Raw genomic sequence first — 22,062 nt, 5'->3', positions numbered from 1 at the left:
AAGTGCCTCCTCATCCTTCCTTGTAGGGTATAGTGATGGCCCATGTTAGCTGCTGCTGTAATACTTTTCTTTCCTGTGGGAGCAGCTAATAAAATGTTCTCTCCCCAGAAATAGCAAAACCACAAAACTGATTCACTAGTAATGTATAATTACACACGCTGTAGCTGCAGATTACCTGCTGAGGCATTCATAAGAACAGAGGGAAAAACAATTATTCCAATGTAGGAGTGACTGAAACCAGACCAAGCCAAAAAACTCAGTAGCGTCATGACTGGCAGAATTTGGAGGCATGGCAATTACTTGTTTTGTTCTCAATAGAGCCTTTCTTTTTTTAACCTGTTGGAATTACAATCCTGTAAATAGAGAATTTTAGCCTGTGTCATCTTGGGATTCAAATTGTTGACACAGTGAGGTACTTTGCAAAACAAAATTAACCTCAGGAATAATCCTGTGCACACAGATAAGCCACTGCTGGTTACACAGGGTGCTAGGCAAGTGCTTATGCCACACTTGCACTGCTAAGGAATTATTTTCGTCTTGGTGAAAGTGTGAGCTATGAAAATCATTGGCTACATCTTGTAAGAAGCAACATTTGGTCAATCTTTACAATCTTTTTCTTTCAGGCTTCAATCTAGAAATTGTCTCCTCTTAATTTCACAAAATGGATAAAAGCAAAATAAACTTCTCTCTATTTAAAGCTTTAATGCAAATTTAAAGAGAAATCATTATATGAAAAAGCAGTATTTAAAAGTTACCTCAGAGTAACAACTAAGGCTATTTCTATTTTTGGACTTCTCAGCCCTTTGCCTTTACACATCACCAACCTTGTACTGTTGAGCAGCACTTGTGATCACGTACTGAGGATGTTTTCTGGAGAGCAAATCATTCCCTAGTGGCAAAGGATATTGGCCTTCTTACTGAAAACAAGCTAAAAACATGGCTTTAAGACTACAAGAAGTGATGATAGCTGCAAGTGCGAAAATGGGAAACATCTTGATTAATTTTCCTGAGGCATATTTGGGGAAGATCTCCATTGCTCAGTGGAGTGCAAGGGAGGTAAGCCCAGCAACAAGGACAGAAAGGGACACCAGGCACACATGGCACAGCCCACTACTCCCTCTCCATGCAAACAGTCCCACAACACAGCAGTTTGGTGAAAAATCCCTTCATCTTCTTTGTTCCTTTGCTGACATTTCTTCTACCTCTTGGTGTGAGAAATGAAACCCTGGAGATGAGAGCTCTTTTTCAGAGAAGTAATTGCTAGTTGATGTTAATGACGTTGATAGGGTCTTAATTTGAAGTGTCGGTCTGTTGTTAAACATTGAATGTTAGAGTTCTAGGACTTGCCTTGAGTTGCTGTTGTTCTATGTTACCATTTTACCCTGTATTTGTATCTCTCTCTGTCATACTCTGTATTTGTGCCCCTTTCCATCTCACCTTAGATTTGTATCCATTCCTGTCAGGAACCACTTCCCCTGCTCCCAGGAGGCCTTGCATCTGGACTGAATTTAAATGAGAGGCCATGGGAACTATATGAACCCTCTCAAAACAACCAACATGAACTCTGACTTTAACCCACCAGAACCACACTAAATCACCCACCCTTGACCAGAGCCGGATTCCGTCCTGCCACCATAATTTTAATAGTGCTCAGCTTGGATGATACCCCTGGACTACAAGCCAACATCATCTTCCTAAGGACTCTCTTGAGGGTGGAAGCCCCAGCTCTGCCAAGAGACAAAGCTGCACGCACCCTCCTGCTGCACTCCTCCTCCTCCTCAGCATCGTGCTGTGGGAGCAGCGGCGCTGTGCGCGACCCCTCGGGTAATAAAGGCCTTTTTAAAGGAGTCTCCTGGCCATATTTATCACACTGGCACGCCAGCCTGTCAATCTGCCTAACAAAACAGTTTGTGAGGCAGCAGGGCAAATCACTAACTGATTAGCATTAAAATTAACCCTGTATTTGAAAGACAATAAAAGTTTACTGAAGCAGAGGTGTTCAGAGGCAGCAGTGTGGGGCAGACCACTGTGCTGGCAGGGCCAAAGCACTGGTGAGCTGCTGCAGGAACTAGAACAAGAGCATGGCAAGGAGAAGGAGAAAATGTAACCCAGTGTAGCCTATGTGCTGTGAAACTTCACTTGAGCTTGAACACTGTTGGTGCAGTTTAACATTATCCTCATCCTAAACCCAAAACACAGCACTGTACCAGCTTCTAGGAACGAAATTATCTCCACTCCAGCCATGGCCAGGACAGCTGTGCAAAGGCTTTCCTTAATTAAGTCAGACATCTATTTACATGCAATATAGTCCCAGTTTCGTGTCATTTATGGCCTGTGTTAGGAACACCGACAGGTAAAATTGCTGGAAACTTCCAGGTAAAGAGGAAAAAGGGTGAAATGTTTCCCCATAAATATGGAGATTTGGGGCCAAGTGTAAGTACCTTCACTTGCCTGTGATTAACAAAAAGAACACTATCCCAAGGGCAATATTGTAAGAAAGATCTCAGGTGAGAAACAATCAGGATACACACACACTGTGGACTGGAAATGGCTGGAACATGTAAGCAGCCATCAGTTTCTAGGTACCAAATGGGAGAGACTCACTTAACTAAGAAGCAGTGAAAAATCACGATCCCAGAAGCATGTTGTGGGGAGGAGGTTAAAGAAAAGACAAGATAGGTAAGACCCAAAAACACATTAATAAACCCCAAACAAACAACAAACCAAGACCCAGCCCAAAACTAACAAACAAATAATAACTTCTGGAATTCAAAAACAATAGATCAGAGAGAGCCATGACAGACTTCACATCTGCTTGCTTTGCCACAGAGGGACCCTCATGTATGGAAAATACCCCAAAGAACCCTAGGACTATATTTTGCTCAAGTAACTAATTTCTCCATCTCTATTCATTAACTGCATTCCTCCAGTTCTCCACCATCAGAAACAGCATGAGATTCACAAAAGGTCTGCAGACAAACCACCAGACTAGCAAGAAATGAAGCAATTAATTTCACTACAGAAATATACTACACAAAAGTAGTGCGCCACACTCAGTCTAACTATAAATGCAATTTTCCTCCTGGGTCAGCCGATGTAAAGTCCTGATATAGCATTTAGTTGGAACAAGACCCAATCCCTTAAAGAGCTTTTACCTTCTAATAAATTTTCCTCTTACCCACTTAAGAGGGCCATTATATCCTAGTGAACACAAATTCATCTGCAAGCACAAAGTCTTTGTGACACACAGAATTACTCTAAGTCAAAGCCTGGGCTTGCATTCCCATGACTCTGATGATGACTTAGTCTGGGACCTGAGGCAGATCACTGAGTATTTGTTAGGGCATCCCTAAAAGTGGCACAAATAACTTCTTGTAACAGATATTCCAGAGCTTTATCAAGCATGTAGGCTGCTTTAAAAGACAAAAGAATTGCTACAGGGTTGCTTTTGATAGAAAATCTTCTTCTGACTTCAGTAGGAATTGGAAGAGGCCTTTAAGAAGCCTACTGCAAACCAGACCTGAACCACGCAAAGCAGAATCTGGCTGAATGAATGCAACTGATTGCAGAGGATTTGTAGGGTCTTCCACGGCCACAGGAACTGCTTGTGCAGGCCCAAGCCAGAAGCTGAGCCCAAATGACACTGAGAAACACCAGCCTTACACTCACATTCTTTTAAGGCAGTTACCAACACAGTTCCTGCTTGGTCACATGGATGAAAATGTGATTCCAATCTGCCCTCTAAATGCAACCTGGTAATTTAAAAGCACACTTAAGTCCATTCAATTGGGAATGACTGAACAAAAAAGAAGCACCACTCATTCTAACTTGATTTTATAAATATGATGCTTCTTCACAGTAAATGAATCTTTCTAAACCCCAGTTAAAATGATTGAACTGCTCAAAGAGGATTCTATTAAGTCTTGCATCAACCAGCCGGCCTTTTTTGTCTTATGAGGCAAATAAACAGATTTACAAGAAAACATTTGGTTGAAGCGTAAAGAGTTTCTTCTAAGAATCAAATCCATTCGTGTTTTGAACTCATCTGCCAGCTTCTAGCTCAAGGCAAAAGATTTCTATTAATATTTATTTAATAATAGATGTTTAGTATTTTACAAATGCTGTTACAAATCCATAGACAAGGGTAAAAATCTTAGTAGTTAAAACAGTATTCCAAATCAGAGACCAACAGAGCTGAGTAGCAGCTCTGAAGCAAATTCAGAATCAAGAGAACAATCCTCCAAAGTCCTGCTCTCTGTGGCTTGTAATGGTTTGCCAGCAATGGATCCTTCAAATACAGTTTCCAAGAGTTGGTGATTTTCTTGCACTCCTATATCATAAATAACTAGATATTTGTGCAGATGATGAGGTGACAAACATAACTCCTGGGTGAGGATAGTGGGAAAAGTCTCCATTTGTCAGGGTCTAATTCCTCACAGAAGTTTTACATCCTCTGGAACAAAATCAGTGATATATGGACATGGGACCATGTTCTACCCACTGTGTTTAAGATAAACAGGTAGCTCAAATGATTCTAACATGTGCTATTTCTGCAGTCAAAAATAAACTCTCCAGTTCCTCTAGATGTTTGCTCTTACAAGCTTTTGCATAAAATTTCCCTAGCAGGCCATTTTGGACAGTGTCTGCTTGTCCATTATCCTGAATGATAATGCTTTTCACACAGCAGAATAGTAAAAAAATCTAGATACTTCTTTAAAAAAAGGAAAATGACAATGAAAGAGGAGGTGCAGTGAGCCTACATAGTCACAGATTGGAGAGCAGCATTTTAAAAGGCAAACATTATTCATTGCACTAATACTGTAATTACAATGTCGTTTTTGTAGAACAATGACTATTTTGATTAAGGCGTTCATCAGCAGCCCCACAGCTGAAAGCACCACAAGTACTGTAGAGATGTTCCAGCGCCCAACCACCCCTGTGAGTGAAAAACCTTTTCCTGATATCCAACCTAAACCTTCTGTGACACAACTGGAGGCCGTTCCCTTGGGTCCTGCCCCTGGCCACCCGAGTGAAGAGATCAGTGCCTGCACCTCTACCTCCCTTGGTGAGGATATTGAAGACCACACTGAGGTCTCCCCTCACTGAGTCTCACCCTTGTATGATCTCAGACACACTGAGGATTGTGAGAAGAGCATTAATAAACTGTTAAACAATCTGTAATTTATTACAGCTCGGTAATTTGTTTTCATACAGGCAGATCCAAGCCAGCATAAATTCAGATAAGGAAGCATGTATTATGTTACCTTGCACACTACAATCTGTTACAGATGAGAGTATTTTATGTAGGTCAGGCACTGCTTCCCTGGAGACAGAGAAAAAGCCATAAGGAAATCAGAGCAGTGTCAGGCCTTATTTCAGTGATCCAGCATACTCCAAAATTTCAATTATGCAGAGATTGTGTCTCTCTGGCCTTGTCTACCAACATACCAACATCAACTCCTCCAAGGCTAAGTGCTGCAGCCCAGACAGGATACATCTCATGATGCAAACCAAGAGACAACTCCTTGCACTCATGAGGAAACAATAATGTTTTGTCAGTTGGAAAAAGAACAGAAAAATCAAAGTGATGGTAATTTTCAACTCATTGCAACACTGAGCTGCAAAATAAGTTTTTGGGAGCAGAAGGCAGCTCTCTGGCCCTTACAGTGAGAAGAACAATGTTATTAAAAGAAGCAGTCTTGCATTTCTCTCTCCCTTTCCTTAAAAAAGTGAAACAGGGAGAGAGAAAGCTGAAAGAGGGTCTGTGCTTCACTCTGGCTGAAAAACCTCTTTATCTCTAACAGGCAGAAGAAAAAGAATTTCAAGTAACCCAAAATAAAAAATGAGTATTTTTTGTTATATCTTGCTGTCTCAGGAAATAATTATATATTCTTACAGTAAGTTCCCCTTTTTTTGCTATTGTACAACGGTATGCTTATATTCTGGCAGCTAAAAGGCTCAAAACACAATGTTACCTCTCCCTTACATTTCCTAGCAGGGCTCAGAATTTAGTTTTATAACACACCACCCCATTTTTCACTACCATTATCTACCTAGGAATTCCACTCTTATCAAAAACCTGAGAGATTCTCAAAGAGAACACAAAGGTGTTTAACTGTGAAGAGATACAGAAAGAAGTACACAAATCACACACAATACTGCATTATAGTAAACAGGTGAAGAGTGTACAATGGAAAATAAAACATATGCACTCACAATATATTCACATTATGAATACCTTAATTCCCTTATGTCTGGAAGGCAGCATAAATGCCCCTATATTCTACTTTGCTCCACAGTGATTTTCCTAATTCAAATAAACCAAATAAACTAGAAAGGTTTTTCTCATCACACCTGCGAGAAACTTTTCTTACTGAGTCTGGGACCACAGGTAAGCAGGGAAATTTAGCTATCAACTCTGCAAAACTCTGTTGAAAGAACAATCCTAAATTCTACACATCTACTCTTGTCCCAGATTAAGTTCTGTAAAGAGAGCTATTGCTCTTTTTTCCCTCCTCTCTCCTCAAATAAATGTACATGTCTGCAGAGCTGTGGATCTCCTTTTCACGCCATCATCCATGGTTTGGACTGCTTTCCCCCTCTGCAATAAGAAGTAAGCTATATTTTAAATGTAAGCCACCAGTATGGGCTAATTGTTTTCCTTACTTACCCTGATTCCAAGCTCCACATTCTCTCCTCCATATACTTCCATGCCTTCATCCAGCAATCCAATCTCTTGGAAGTATTCTCTGTCTACTATGAAGCATCCAATCAGTGCAGGACTTCTGGAAGAATAAATCATCAGCAACCAAAATTAGCAGATAAATTATGAAGAATTTTATTTTTCAGGCACAGATTGTATTTATCATTGCTAGGTAAAATGATGCAGCAAAACAGATTCTTAAGAAAGTATTTCTCAAAGAGCTTTATTGAGCCTTGCCTTCTGACATTCCTAATTCTAAAGTGAAATGAGCACCATTGAAAGAAATTAGAGACAAATTATCGGACATAAATATTCACCAGAGCAGTAAGGATTTCAGCGCTAGTAGTGTGAGATCCAGGTGCCCCAGTTTTGTTTCTGGGGCACCAGCCAGTGTAGTCTCTGTCCTTGCTAAGTCCTCAAGGCTCTTGTCTGTGACAATTGCAAATGATGTGCAGTTCTGTGTGTTTAGCCAGAAGCCAGGTTCAGCTAGAGCTAAAAACTTGTGTCTGTAAGCTTACCTAAAGAAAGAGATTATTTCTTGAATAGGACCATCCAGATAAATTTTTTTAATACAGAATCAAGCAAAGCCTGCCTTTACCAGCATAACATTAGTCCATTATCCTGAGCCAAACCTAAACAAATCACATCGCTTTACTGGATCAGTAAACTCTACTTATGTCATGGTGGGAACCAACCAGTTTTTACTACACAGAGCAAATTTTAGTCAGGTAAGAGTTCAGCCACAGAGGGTACAATTTCTCCTTATGAGTAGAGAAGGATACAGAGTCATTTAGCCTTTTCATTTTTCTCCTACCTTATAATCCACAATTGCAAGAAATAAATATGTGTTTTCAGATTATTATGCTGGCACTCTGGTAATGACAAGATATTAATTAGCAGTACAGGAGAAATCACCCTGCTTTTATGGAGAACACTCAAGCTACAGCTAGTGGACACATCTGCTTTCAAACAGATCATAGGCTGTCAATCACAAATTGTACAGTTCTACAGAAATCTATATATTAATGCCTCCAAGTGCTATAGTACCCGTTTTATAACAATGAAAGACCATCTTTGATGTATTTATTCATGAAGAAAACATCAATACAAAACTTATGCTTCTTTTATGATAAGGTCCTTTTGCCTTTGTTGTTGTTTTTAAGTGTTTCTCAGTGCATCTGCTTCCCTTTGCTATAATTCTAAAAGAATAATGGAGGCACGATAGAAACCATCGATCAAGACACATGGCTTTGTTTGTTGGCGTGTTTGTTTCAATTATCCAACACACACATGCAGCATATTGCACTGAATTAAAAAATGTGCCAGGGAAAGAGCTAGGGAACAAACCTGAAATTCATAAAGTACACGCACTGCCCAGTCCTCATATGGAACAGAGTTTGGGGGTAAAATGGAAAAGTGTATTCGCTCATTACTTTGTGTTTCACTACTTTTAATTTTAAAAATCATAATGGTTACTCCCTATAATTAATCCCAGGATCATAGAATGGCTTGGGCTGGAAAGGACTTTAAAGATCATCTCATTCCAAACCCCAGCCATGAGCAGGTACATCTTCAAACAGATGAGGTTGCTCAGAGCCCCATTCAGCCTGGCTTTGAACACCTCCATGAACGGACATCCATAACCTCCCTGGCAACCTGTTCCAGTGCCTCACCACACTCACAGAGAGAATTTCATCTCAATATCTAACATAACCCTGCCTTCTGTCACTTTAGAGCTGTTCCCTCTTGCCCTATCACTACCTACTTTTGTCCCTTACCAGTTTTCTTGGAATCACCATTTAAGTACTGGAAGGTGCTGTAAATCTCCCTGGAGCCTTTTCTTCTCCAGGCTGGACAACCCAAACTCTCTCAACCTGTCTTCACAGGAACATTTTTATCGTGTCAACAGAGTTCATTAACAGCAATAACTATTTCTAATGCTGTGGAAATTAACCCCTTTTTACGTTTGTCTTTGGCAAACCTGTTAATTTTTATCTCCTGCTTTCCAATTCTAGGTTCTGTTCATAGGTCAGTGCAGTTCAGAGTGTGTTAAACTGACAGAACCTGAGAAAAGTGCCTGCCTGCAAAGATAGCTGCTGGATGAAAAACAGCTGCCAGTGCTGTTTGAGGTTCTGCTTTCAGGAGGTAAGAACAGCATTCACACTTTCTTTCTGCAGGGAGCTGGAGCACAGGTACCAGTGCCCTCCTTGGAATGAATGTGTGTCTACAAGCAAGGCCTGTACTCTCAGCAGAGCTGCTCAGTGGGTTCAGAGGGTACTACTCCCCTCCCTGAGACAAAGGTATTGTTCTGTACCAGTCTGACAACACTCTGGACATGGGAACAAAGTACAGACCCAGACTGTCCCAAAGCAAGGACCCAATACAGCCTTTGCTCACAGTGTCAGTGACCAGACATTAACTCCTGGCACACAGCACAGCTGTGCACCTATGTGACAACACTATAGAGAATACAGCTGTCAGGCCAGCTCTGCTTATGCAATGTAACTGCAAAGAAAATTCCATTTCTGGCCTGTAAGCACTAAATTAGCAGGCAAGACATTTGGAGAATGGAGTGCTGCTGAGCAGCCCTGCCTACCATTCCACTTGGGCAGGAAACCTGTTTAAAAAGATCTACTGAAAACAAAAGTTTCCTTTAAAAACATCTACTGAAAACAGGAGTTTTCTTGATGACTGTGTAGGCATCAAGGACATTTAAGTATTTGAAGTTTACAGTCAGTAAAACCTATCACACAGCTGAGCCCACTTGCCCCCTGTCACACCCAGGAGAGCTTTTAGACACTGTAATTTAGTTATTTATTACCTTATTGGAGCAGTTGTGTTCTCCAGTTTCCACCAGGACTTAGGAGGGTTCAGATACCTGCACCACAGCTCCCAGTCAAAGCCTTGTGCTGAGAGGGGATACTCCTCTATTTCAAAATTATCGTACTTAATGCTATCGAATGATGGAGAAATTACTCTTTTTCTGTTTTCTTTTATCCTGGTGAGCACTGGTTCAGCCCTAAAAAAAAAAGAAATACACTGTTAAGATTATACCAATGCAAGCATAGCACTGATGGAAATCATGGAGTAGTTTGGTTTGGAAGGAGCCCTTAAAGAGTATTTAGTCCACCACCAAATAAACAATATAGCAGCTAATGCTGTATTTTTCAGAAGGAGCAAAGTCTAAAGCTGTTACCCATTCAGAGCCCTTTCTGCCCCAAAATAATACACGGCAACATATTCTCTAGGACGCTCTGTTGTTAACCTTGATTTGAGCTGGTGGATGGAAGAAATGAGTATCTGCATATCATAGAGCATTTATATCCTTGCTACCAAGTAATGATAACTTCAGGCTCTCAACACTACCAAGGACATCAGGAGCAGAGTTAATAATAGATCTATCCTAGAGACAGAAGCTCTTGCCTTTTTACCTCACTTTTACTTAAGGAGCAAGGGAGATATTAAATCCAGACTGAACATGTTAAAATACATTATTTTAGTTATGTTTACTTTTGCAGAGTGGCCAAAATAACCAAAATAGCGCTTCTTTGTTTACATTGCAGAATGTAAAAGAAACATAATATTTTTTAATGAAGATACATTCACCCTCATGGGCAAAGGGCTACATTACTGGAGCAGATTTTTAATGTGCAGTTTTCTAATGTGATTTAACTACCTTGTAATTAGATCAGCAGATTACTCAAACCATAAAAATGTATCTAGATCATATTACACAGCACAAACACATTTTTCCTGCTTGTGTCCATGATTATGTCTGAATTTTCATTAAAAAGCTCAAAATTCTAACTCACCCTCTAAATGCACGTCAGTAATTTACCACCAGTGCTTGGAAAAGGTCCCTGGGTGAGAGAATGGAAGGGGCACATACCAACCCACGTTGAATTCCACATGGGCATCGAAGAGAGTGACGACTGGTGCTGTGGCTGCTCTCCAGCCGCTGACTCGGGAGCGGATCAGCCCCTCCTGCCTGCTGTGCCGGACAACCTCGATGAAACCTGGCTTGTGGGCATTCACCTCATCAACATACTGCTGCAGCTTCTCCTTGAGCTCCTCTGTAGAAGGGCAAGAATCGGGCGTCAGCAAGAGATGTCAGCTTGACAAGGTGTAAAAATCCGCGCTTTCTGTTGTAGATGAGCAATCCCCATCCGGGGAATGATGTGCTCTGACTCCATGATTCCAGAAGGCTGAACAAATGCTTTATTAAGCTTTATTAAGCTGTATTATATTACACTAATACCATATTAAAACTACACTAAAGAGATACCAAATACTACTAAAGAAAAACACATGACTCTCTGGAGACAGTCACAACACAGCTTTGCCCCAATTGGCCAATCAATCCAAACAACCCTCGCTGGTGTCCAGCTCACAAATCACTTCTGGTAAACCATCTCCATGACACATTCCACATGTTCCAAACAGGAGCAGCAAGTAGAGATAAGAATTGTTTTCTCTTCTTCTCTGAGGTTTCTCACTGCCTTCCCCAGGAAAAATCCTGGGAGAGAGAATTAAATCTCTCTTTGTTCAGAGAATGCCAATACCACACTTTCAGTAAAACGGGAGTAGCCTTCACACGGCTACTCAGAACTCTCAAATAGTCAGTTTAAAAGGAGGCAAACAAAAAGGAGAAGGACCATGAAGTATTTAGCAATAAAAAAATTTCAGACATAACTATTTAGCCTACATGACTGCCATCAGAATCCTGGCACTGTTTACCAGTAACAAGCCACAAAATGAAGTTTCATAGCTACATAAGAGTATATTATTTTACTGTAACAAAAAACAAGGCACCTGTCTTATATTTCCAGGAAAAAAAATAAAAAGCCTAAGTATTTTCCATGAATATTCTCTACCAATATTGCGAGAAAAAAAGAGAACTAAGAGTAAAAAGGCATTATTTTTCTCTTTCCATTTTTCTTTCTAAACTTTGACAACTGGTTTCTGTCTTGACTAAAAAGTTCAACAACTTTCGCTCTTAGAACAAAGACAAGTAAGAGCTCTAGAGAAGAATCATTCCTAATTAAAGTATAATAACTCTTAGATCAACAGCTATTATCTCTCTGGTTTGAAGACCACTGCATGAGAAAATACAATATGTGGAGTATAAATATTGTGTTCACAATTATTATTAACTGAAAGCAATGTTCACTTCATTCTTTATTAGCATTCCTATGTTCTATTTACATTATGGTATCGCTCAGAATTCCCTTTGGGACAATAAATTCCCTTTATTCTGGATCTCTCCACAAATCCAGGAATGTCTTTGCTCTGATGCAGAATAATGCTCCTGTGGCTATTATGCTGTACTGGGCATTATCAAATCTGCATTAAAGCTCAATGCTGACTGTGAAAACCCTAGCAAGCCATTTAACTTCTCCTGAGGAACGGGTTCCCCAGGGAAGCAGTCACAGCACCAAACCTGCCCGAGTGCAGGAAGCATTTGGACAACCTGAGATACATTCTCAAGTGAATTTGGGGGTGTCCTGCCATTGAGCCCCAGGCAGTTTGAGAATCTGAGAAATCAGCCTTTCACTCTGGGAGCTGCTCACCTCCAACAGATCTGGACAAGCAGCATGCTGGAATGGGTAATGGCACCGAAAATTAAAAGCAAGCACACTTTGTGAGCCATATTAAATATTCATCCTTGGAAAGGAGGGGGGTGCGTGCTCTCTTGAGCTGACAGAACAACAGAGCTCATCAATTACAAGTTCATCCTAAAGTTCATCCCTGTTTGTGCAGACTCTTGGACATCCACCAGGTGTGATGCAGCTGTTTCTCAGGCCTTGCAGGACTCTGCATGCCATGTACCTTTGAATCAATGAACTCTGCATGAACCGAGAATATCACAGAAAAATCCTGATTCTTGCAGGTTTTCAGACAAACAAGAATTAAAAAGAAACAGTCTGCTGATCATGTCCCTCACAACATTTAAACTGCAGCAATATTTTAGGAATTGACTGGATATACTCCCAAAATTTTCAACATTACATTGCCAATATCTATTCAATTTGTTTGTCTGCGACTGCATCACCTGGAATAAACAATATGAGCCACTTACATAGCATAGAGCACTCTTCTGTTTCGGATTTGACTTGCTGCTTATTGATCAATACACTTGTTCTCCTTTATGAAGTCAAAAAACCCACATTAATTTCCTTCACGCTTGTGCCAAACTCCATGTTCTTACTGCTCACCCCCTAACACACAGAGATTTGTAGCAAGCACAGAACTATCAAACCAACCACTAGCTAACAGCACATTAAATTGAAAAGAAGACATTTATGTTACTGTAATTCCATGCACCTAAAAATAGCACAAACCCGTTCTCTATTCCCAAAATGCAGCAGGATGACTATCAAAAGATTAAAGCTTTGTTCTTGGTCTAAGTGGCTGCTCACAGCTCTGCAATACCAGAGGCTTTATTTGCCACAACAATGCAGCATCACCACGGAGGACAGAACTGCGAAAGGAAAGCAGGCTCTAATGGAGGACTCGGAAATCAGTAGCCTGGACAGAGTCATTGCTCTCTCAGTCACTGCATTTCAGTAAGTGGGCTACTCTTACTCCTGCCTTACGCATTTCCTAACGTGGACTGACTTTAGAAGCTTGAGTAAACATAAAATCTATTTCATAGCTGTTGTAGTGCATTTCTATACTTTGTAATACTTTGAAGTAGTTTTGTTTTGTATCCCCATATTTTTCCCAAATGGTTTATCCCAGACTGTACCCCCCTCCTTCTACCTGTGTTATCCCTTTCCCGGGATGAGATCATCCCCAAATGCCCACCCTGCCTCTCTGTCAATCACTCAGCCTCCCATCCCCTCCATGCAGAAGTTTCGGTCCAAGTCGTCGAGTGATGAGCCAGAGGCCAGGGGTCAGCCCCCCAAGCCTTGCCCCATACGCTGTCCTGTATGTCTGGATCCCCCAGCATCCATCCCTTAGGGTCACTTAATGGTTGGTAAGAAGTTATCTACTTTCGGTTTCCACCTCCCTTTAAAGGTGACCTTGGCACATCTCCCTGGGGCTCTCGGCAGGAGGCCCCTGAGGTGCAGGAGCTCCTTTGGGATCCTAATAAAGCCTTGGATTAACCCCTGTTAAGAGTCAGCCCTTTCTCTTCTACTGCTGTCTCTGGTGTCTCTTGTGCTGCACAGGGGCCCAGCCCAGGTGCCCTCAGTACCCTCGGGGCACAGAGAGTGTCTCCCCCCAGCCCAGGTGCCCTCAGCACCCTCGGGGCACAGAGAGTGTCTCCCTGCCAGCCCAGGTGCCCTCAATGCCCTCGGGGCACACACAGAGAGTGTCTCCCCCCAGCCCAGGTGCCCTCAGCACCCTCGGGGCACAGAGAGTGTCTCCCCCCAGCCCAGGTGCCCTCAGCACCCTCGGGGCACAGAGGGTGTCTCCCCGCTCTCGGCCGTGTCGGGGCTGCCCCCCCGGTGTCTGCTGACTTGGGACCGGCCGAGGGCTACTGAGAGGCTCGCAGAGAAACAGAGACAACTTAGGAGCTCCAGACATCTTGTGTCCATCTACAAATCCCATCTAGAGTCCAACTACACCCCACATTACAAACTCCCAGGGACTTCTCCTACTGCACCAGGCTATGCGGCAGGGCAGAGCAGCTCTGGCACAAATGTGTGTGCTGACACCCGTGACACGGGACAGGACGTGACAGACGGGGGGACACAACAGGAACAGAAATCTCCTGGCAAGGAAAGTGGCTGCAAGGTCTGAGAGAATGCAAAAGGAGATGACCGAGGTGAGACAGATGGCAAACTGATGAGGCTCAGAGAACCCTGGAGGAAGATGCTGGCTGAAGGATTTATTCCAAGAACTGCAAAGATGGATACCCAGGAATCCTACGGTCAGAATCCTCTCCCTAACCTCGCATTCTTACAAAGCCTAATCCATTGAAATGGAGCATTGAGGAGCACGGCTGTCCGTGCAGCTCAGAACAAGACCAGAAAAGCCACCTGACTGGATGCTTCCAAAGAGAGATGCAATTCTGATGCCTGTCGGAGCTCCTGAGTCAAAAGTTCAATGGCCTGGGTACCAGGCTGAGGAACACTGAGATCACAGATTCTAAGAATGGCGCCAAGGTTTCCGACAGGCCCTTCACAGGGCTAAGATAAAAGACATGAGATACCCAAATATCACATAATACACAAAAGACAAGGGACACGATACACACCGGCACTGCTCTGCCCTGCGCACCTCAGCACTGTGATCAAAAGTGAGACTTTGCTTTTATTTCCCCCCCAGGCCTAAGGGGCCGCTTCGTGGACACCCCCGTCTCCAAAGCGGACTCAGAAACCCCTCCCGGTGGGTCCCTGCCCTGCGCCCTGGTTTCATCCCCTCTGTGGGTCGTAGCCCTCTACTTATCTCTCAGGCATCTGGGGATGCCGGTCTGTGTCAGGTGCAAGGGAAGGCTGCCTCGACAGCTGGGAAGGTCCTGCTGGCACTCTTGTTAAACAACTTCCTGTTGTTTCTTTGTCCGCTCCAATAAAGAAAACGAAATATCAATGCATAACCTCAGCAGAACATTGGCCAAAACCCAACAATTCTGCCACTCACTCTTTTCCCAAGAATGCCCGGCTCCTGGGGCCGCACGCTTCAGCCGCACTCGGAGGCTGACGCCATCGTCGTGGGGCACGCCTGGGCTAAGAGGAGACGAGGTGATGTGGCGCTGCTGAAACCTGAGCGGAGCCTCGCTCCTCCTCCCTACTTCCCTGACTCAACGCAACTCCTCGGCCATTGCTGAAGGCTGCCCTGGTGACACCTTTAAACAGAAAAGGCAGAGGCTTCATCGCCGAGTCCCGTGATACTTCCCCAGGGCTCGGGAGAGCGGCAAACCCGGCGCGTCGGCCGGTTGGTGACTGGGGCTTGGCGTACTCCGAGTGGATTGCCTAAAGCGCAGAAACAGGAAGGGATGCTTAGAGCTGCACCGGAAAGTGAGACTTGAGCAATAACAACTGCTTCTGTACGCTACTCAATGCTCACCTTGCCCACCTCACCTTGACTGCTGATGTCCAGCTTTACTTCCTAAAAAGAAAAAGAACAGAGCTGTAACAGAGTCACACTTTACACTCCCCTTGCAGAGACAAACGGTGACTGACCTGCTCGGGGAAACCTCTTCACTCAGGATGGGTGGATGGATTTTGCCCTGGATTTTATCCTTCTGCATCTGAAAGAAAGCGAGGACAAACGTCAAAGGGCTGCAAGATATCTTCACAGCTCCAAACATCTTCTGTCTATCTAGGAATATCATCTAGAGTCTGGCGACACCCCACAAACTGCCTGTCCCTGAGCCTTGTCCTATTGCAGCAGCCTCTGCGGCAGGGCAGAGCAGCTCCGGCACAAACATGTGCAGACACCCGTGACACAGAACGTGACAAACGGGGGGACGTTAAACACGACACATTATGCTTGTGGTGAGGGCCTCGAGGGGAAAAGGCAAAAGGGACCCCAAAGACACAGTAGGTAACACGGTACACCGGACAACATGACGCGGACTGGAACTGCTCTGCCCTGCCCGCCTGCACGCTGCCATCAAATGTGGAGTCTCTCCCTTGAGCTGTCCTAAGAGGCCCCTTGGAGAAGATTGCTTTTCCCTCTGTTAATTTTTCAATCTGTCCCAGGAACTCCCAACCCGCTGCTCTCCCATCTCCAGGCCGTGACCCAGACTTATCTTTTGGATGATCGGTGATGTGAATCCACGTTGCACCTGAAATGAGTCTGCCTCGGAGGGCCCCATGATCGCCTGTTAGCCTCTCGGTCAGCTACAATAAAGAAAACCAAAACCAACGTATGAGTTCAGAGTTATGTGGGCCAAATCCCAGCAAGTCAGCTACTTGCCCTCTCCTGAGTGTGCCTGGCTCCTTCAGGCTCCACCTTCATCCTGATTCCAAGGCTGTGGGCATTATTATTAGTGACACCTGGGTTAGAGAAAAGCAAAGTTAAATGGCATTCCTGTGAGTGCACTGGATGACCTTGTGTGAGGAAGACATGGGAATGCCTCTGCTATGCTTCTGAAAAGCCTTGTGTGGGGGGCCCTCAAATAAACACCCTTTCTCACCCTGCTGCCTGCAAGGAAATGTATGTACATACACACTCTTACAAATGTACCTACGGTTTTGGGGTTTTTTTCCTTCTGAAGCTCCAAGAATGATTTCCCATCTTGAGTCATTCAGAAGAAAGGGCCCCTGTGACTCAGGTCAGAAGGGCGCCTGCGTTTTTTGATCACGACAGCTTTTGGGTTTACCCTGTGAGCAGGAGCAGCCAGAGCTGAGGCTCAGCAGAGGCTGACCCCGGCCAGCCCCTTCCTCCCTTCCCTGTGTCACAATGACTTCCAGGCAGAAGGGTGCAAAGCAGGTTTGTGTCTTTTCTCTTCAGTGCCAATAGGTAAAAGATGTAGGCTTTAAAATAACTAATGACCCTCTCTTTGAACTCTCCCAAGGACAGTTTTAAAGAAAAGACAGAAGATTGCTGCTAAATCCATATGGGATAAGGACGAGAGCAGCAAGGAGGGCAGGTGCGTCCCCCACCCCCCGAGGGTGCACCCAGAGCCCCGGGCAGGGACGGAGTCACTGGCTGCTCTCTGGGGACGAGACCCTCCCTGCAGGTGACACTGGCTTGTCCTCTCCCTGTGGCACAGGGACCTCCAGGCTCTATGACCAGCCTCATTTTGTCAGCAACCAGGTGCTGTGCTAGAGCCAGAGGGGTCAAGGCTTTCCAGAACCATAGGATCCTTGCGGTTGGAAAAGCCTTCTAAGGACATCGAGCCCAGCTGCTGCCCCAGCACTGCCAAGCTGCCCCCCCAAATCAGGTCCCTAAACACCACATCTTGACATCCTTGACATGTCTCCAGGCACGGGGACTTCTCTGGGCAGCCTGCTCCTATGCCTGACCACCCTTTCAGTGAAGAAATTGTCCCTCCAATCCAATCTAAGCCTTCCCTGCTGCAAGTCGAGGCCATTTCCTTTTGCCGTGTCACTTCTTACCTGGGAGATCTTGGTACTTCAACCTTACCTGCTCCTTCCCTAGGCGGTCTCTGGCTTGGCTGGATGAGAGGAGAAACACTCCCACCACCAGGAATGGCAGCTCAGGAGGTCCCACACCAAGGCCAGGGGGAGCAGCCGTCCTCGCCAGAGCTCGCACGTCCCTTCTCAGAGATTGGCTCTGCTTTTCCTCCTGGGCAGATCTCTGCTGAGTGCTTCACAATTGCCTGTTTGGAGGAGGGGGGGAAAAGAGGTTAGCCAAGTTTTTTATCCAGACTTAGCTGGTGGCTTTGCCTCCTCCTGACTTCCTTCTGCTACAAAAACAGCTGCCTTTGGACTTCTAGGGGCAACTTGCACGTCATGCCTGAAAAGGAACTACAGCTGGCAGGCACCAGGCCAGCTCTGCTCCTCCTTCAAGTTGTTCCCAAATCTGCTGGAAGAACTGAAGGCTACTTTGGCCTTCCATTGCTCTGCTTGTCCCGAGAAAGAGCTTTGAGTGTTGTTACCCCTCCAGAAAGGAAGGGCCTTTCTGTCTCACACGCTCGGTGACACAAGGCTACGCCAAGCTGCAGCAGCCTCTGCTCCAGGTGGGAAGGGCTTCCTTCCTCCTCTGGCACCTGGCTGGCACAGGGCATGCTCTATGGAAGCACGTCCCTGCCCACGGCGGCAGCAGCCTTGGAATGAGGTGATCTTTAGAGCCCCTTGCAACCTGAATTATTCCACAATTCTGTGAACTGAAAAAAGCGGGGAAAGAAATCTGTAAAGGTCACTAAATGCATCAAAGCCCATCCCCATGGATCCAATCCTCAGCAGCCCATCCGGCCAAGGTCAGAGCTCTCTGCCCACCGAGGACACGGCAAGCAGCAGGGACCTTTCTCCCACTCTCCAGCACGGAGAAGTGGGAAGCCAGAGGGAAGTTTACAGACACCGGGAGGCGGCGGCACAGGGCGGGACGGGGCGGGCGGTCTTACCTTGCAAAGCTGGTGGCACAAAGGGCGGGCAGCGCCGCCGCCACGCCGGGATTTTCCGGCCCGCCGTCGCTTCCAGCACCTGGAGAGGGGCGTGCGCGGGCTCGGGGGGTGCAGCCCCGTTCCGACAGCGCTCGCCCGCCCCCGGCCCGCGGAGCGCTGCGACCGCGCCTCCGCCGCCCGCCGAAAGCGGCCCCGCCGGGCCACCCCCCGCCCGGCCATTCTTCTCAGCCATCGTGTCCCTTTTGCACTCCTGAACGTCTTTCACCCCTCCCGGCCATTTACCGAGCCCGCCCCACCCGCCGCTCGCTCCTGCCCCTCGCCCTTGCCTCGCTCGGCAGCCGCGTCCTTGCCCCGTGCCAGCGGCGAGGGGCAGGGCGCTGGCTCGGGGGGCTGCAGTACCGCTCTCTGGCCACAGGGCGGCAGACTCCCGGGTCCGCGATTTTCCCGCGCTTTTGGCCGCCATTTTGAGAAGGTCAATGAAGCTCCGCGACATTGGCGACGCGCCGCTCCCATGATGGCGGCCGAGAAAGGACCCCCCCCCCCCCACCCCCCCTCCGCCGAGAGAGGCGATTACTCAGATGCCGGTCAGAAACCCGCTAAAATACGCCCACCCGCGGCGCCGCTGACCCCACAGCCCGTGCCGGCTACACCTGAAACGCAAGAGAAAATCCCCTCGGGACCGCGCCGGCGTCGGTGTTCCGTGCAGGCAGTCCGCATAGACACACCGGGGTCCTCCGGTTTCCCGCCCTTTAGGCAGCCATTTTTAGAAGGTCAAACCAACTCCGCCACGCGCCACGCCCAAGAGGGCTGCCTGGCGGCGGCGGGCTGCAGTACCGCGCTCTGCCCACAAGGCGGCAGCACTGCCGCCCACCCCAGCCGGGGGCGCCGCGCGCCTTGGGGCTGCGGGCAGCCAAGGCGGCAAAAAAGAACAGGGGCGATTCCCCCCCGCAAAAAACTCCTCTAAAAATAAATGCCAAAAACCTGCCTCTTACCAAACAAGAACCAAATAAGCCCCCTTTCTTTCAAGCCTTCTTGAAATAAATTTTATAGTTCTAGTTTTCCTAGTTCTATTCACACGCATATTTATACCGGACATTGATGTGTTACGTCGTTTATACAATCTATTATGCCTATTCCTATTATCTGTATTTATTCATATTTTGTGGTTTTATCAATATCATTATATATTGATTGTATATTTCTATACTTCGATTTAGGTTTCTATCATACTTTTATTATTCCAAAAAAAATCCCTGCTCTAACCAAACAAATACCAAAAAACCCTTCTTTTAAACTATATTGAAATAGTTTTATATTTATAGCTTGCATAATTATATTCACATTTATAGTCACAGTTTATACTGATGCATTCTATTCATAATTACATATCACATATATATTATTCACATCATATAGATAAATTATTATTTTTATTATGTACCATATCTACTGCTACAAATTATTTTTTCTAATGTTTTCAATTTTTATATCAAGCTTGATGTATTCATGAGATATTTTTACAATTAGATTTCTACCTTTCTATCATTTGTATTTGTAGTTTTTATAATAAAACCCCTGCTTTTGCCAAATAAAAAACAAAACCATCCTTTCTTTTAAACTACTTTTAATAATATTGTTGTATTTATATTTACCATATCTCTAATGTTTTAGATATTATATCATAGTGATGTACTATAACTATTTTATAGCTACTTCCTATAATATAAAAGAAGATATATACAGTATCACTTGTATTATGTGTTGTATGGATTTATGTCACTTTAGATTTACAATCCTTTAATAATTTTATATATATATCTGCATAGATTCCCAATACATTTCTATATTTAAAATTTCGTTTGAGTTGTGTTTATATTTATCATCTCTATTGATATATCTATAAACATACACAATGCTCTATTAAAAAATACAATATCTTATTGGAATATATCAAGACTTATGTTACCTGTTAAATTTTAAATATAGACCGAATAGATCAAAATAAAAGTTTATTCCCATTTCTACACATCTACTTGTTTTGTTTAAAGATAGCTATCCTTAGAATTTTACATTTAAAATCCAATTCCTAAATACAAGGACAAAACAAACAGCATCGAATTCCCACCAATGTCTTCCAAAACCATCAAGATACCTCCACCAGCCAAACAACTGCCAGCGAAAAAAACACACAACACTCTTTTCACTGACAGTTTTCATCACATCAGAAAAATGGAACCAAACGAAAAGAAAACCCTGGAGAAACACACGCAGCAAATCACAAAAACCTCTAAAAAAAACCAAACCAACTCGCTCAACTCCAATCAGTGCCACTGACCCTGAACGTCATTTTAAAAACTAACCAAAATTCTACATCTACACTAACTCAAAGAATAACCAATACTCTGTCAAAAGAACTTTAGAAAGCGAATTAACTAACGAAATAGAAAAAAAAACCCTCAACCACTAAAAAATAAGAAAATAACTATCCAAATAAAAAAAAACTACTTAAAAAGACCCACCATATAAATACCCACGTTCCCAAAAATAAAACTGATCAACAACCACCAAATACGTCAAAGGACAACAAAAAAACGAAAAGAAAAAAAAGAAAATACATTTGTAAAACAAAAGTTCCCCAAACCAAATCAACTTTAATTTACGACAAAAAAAATATTCCCAACTGAAGAATAAACGCATAGAGCCTCATTCGATCAAAATAAAAATACCACCCAGAAATAAACACAAAGCCTAAAGAGAAACGTAACCATTAAAATATCTCCCAAATGATCCCGTAACAATACAACATACACTACAATCAAACAAACCAAATCAATAAAAGCCCTGGAAGACGATAAACACGAACGCAATTAGAGAGATTTTAAAAACCCTGCTGCTATTAACGACACGACGCCACCTCGAACCCACCGAAACAAACGCTACACGCCCACGCTAATAAAAGCCACCGCGACAGAATTAAAATCCGAGCCGCTGCTTCGCGTAACGACCCGTAGAAACCATTGCACGCCTTTAAAAACAGAATAGCCCGGCAAAAAAAATATCCGACTACAGAACTCGATTCAAACCAAACCTTTATCGTCACCACCTGAACCGAGAACCGTACCGGTCAGGAAGAACGCCATAGCCCTTAGCGCACACCCACTGCGACCCACACAAAACCGTGCGATCGATCCCTACAGAGCACCTCTGAACCACGACACCCAAGAACTTGCGGCAGCCGAACCCCGCGCTGCCGGCCCCGGACGGAGCGTGGCTCCCGGCGGCAAAGCGGGTCCTCCGGCGCGCAGGGGCGGCGCCGCCCCGGAGACCCCCCCGCCCCCGCCCGCTCCCCCTGCCCGGGGGACCCCGGCGGCGCCCGAGC

The 22,062-nt window shown here is 44.6% G+C and overlaps 1 protein-coding gene across 1 annotated transcript in view; it reads right to left on the bottom strand.

Annotated features, from left to right (window-relative positions):
* Positions 1-19,176, bottom strand: part of LOC136571103 (polypeptide N-acetylgalactosaminyltransferase 12-like) — a 48,980-nt gene extending 29,804 nt beyond the window's left edge. The window contains exons 1-7 of the mRNA XM_066571466.1: positions 18,684-19,176; positions 16,571-16,650; positions 15,832-15,899; positions 15,290-15,444; positions 10,593-10,776; positions 9,525-9,722; positions 6,671-6,785 (exon numbers count right to left, since the gene is read on the bottom strand). Of these exons, the coding sequence (XP_066427563.1) occupies positions 6,671-6,785; positions 9,525-9,722; positions 10,593-10,776; positions 15,290-15,444; positions 15,832-15,899; positions 16,571-16,650; positions 18,684-19,176 (1,293 nt within the window). The remainder of the gene's footprint in view (positions 1-6,670; positions 6,786-9,524; positions 9,723-10,592; positions 10,777-15,289; positions 15,445-15,831; positions 15,900-16,570; positions 16,651-18,683) is intronic.
* Positions 19,177-22,062: the final 2,886 nt, after the last annotated feature.

The sequence above is a fragment of the Molothrus aeneus genome, unplaced genomic scaffold (genome assembly GCF_037042795.1).
Source record: "Molothrus aeneus isolate 106 unplaced genomic scaffold, BPBGC_Maene_1.0 scaffold_63, whole genome shotgun sequence".
NCBI classification, from domain to species: Eukaryota; Metazoa; Chordata; class Aves; order Passeriformes; family Icteridae; genus Molothrus; species Molothrus aeneus.
The sequence above is the reverse complement of the archived record's forward strand: the minus strand, read 5'-3'. Positions and strand labels throughout refer to the sequence as shown.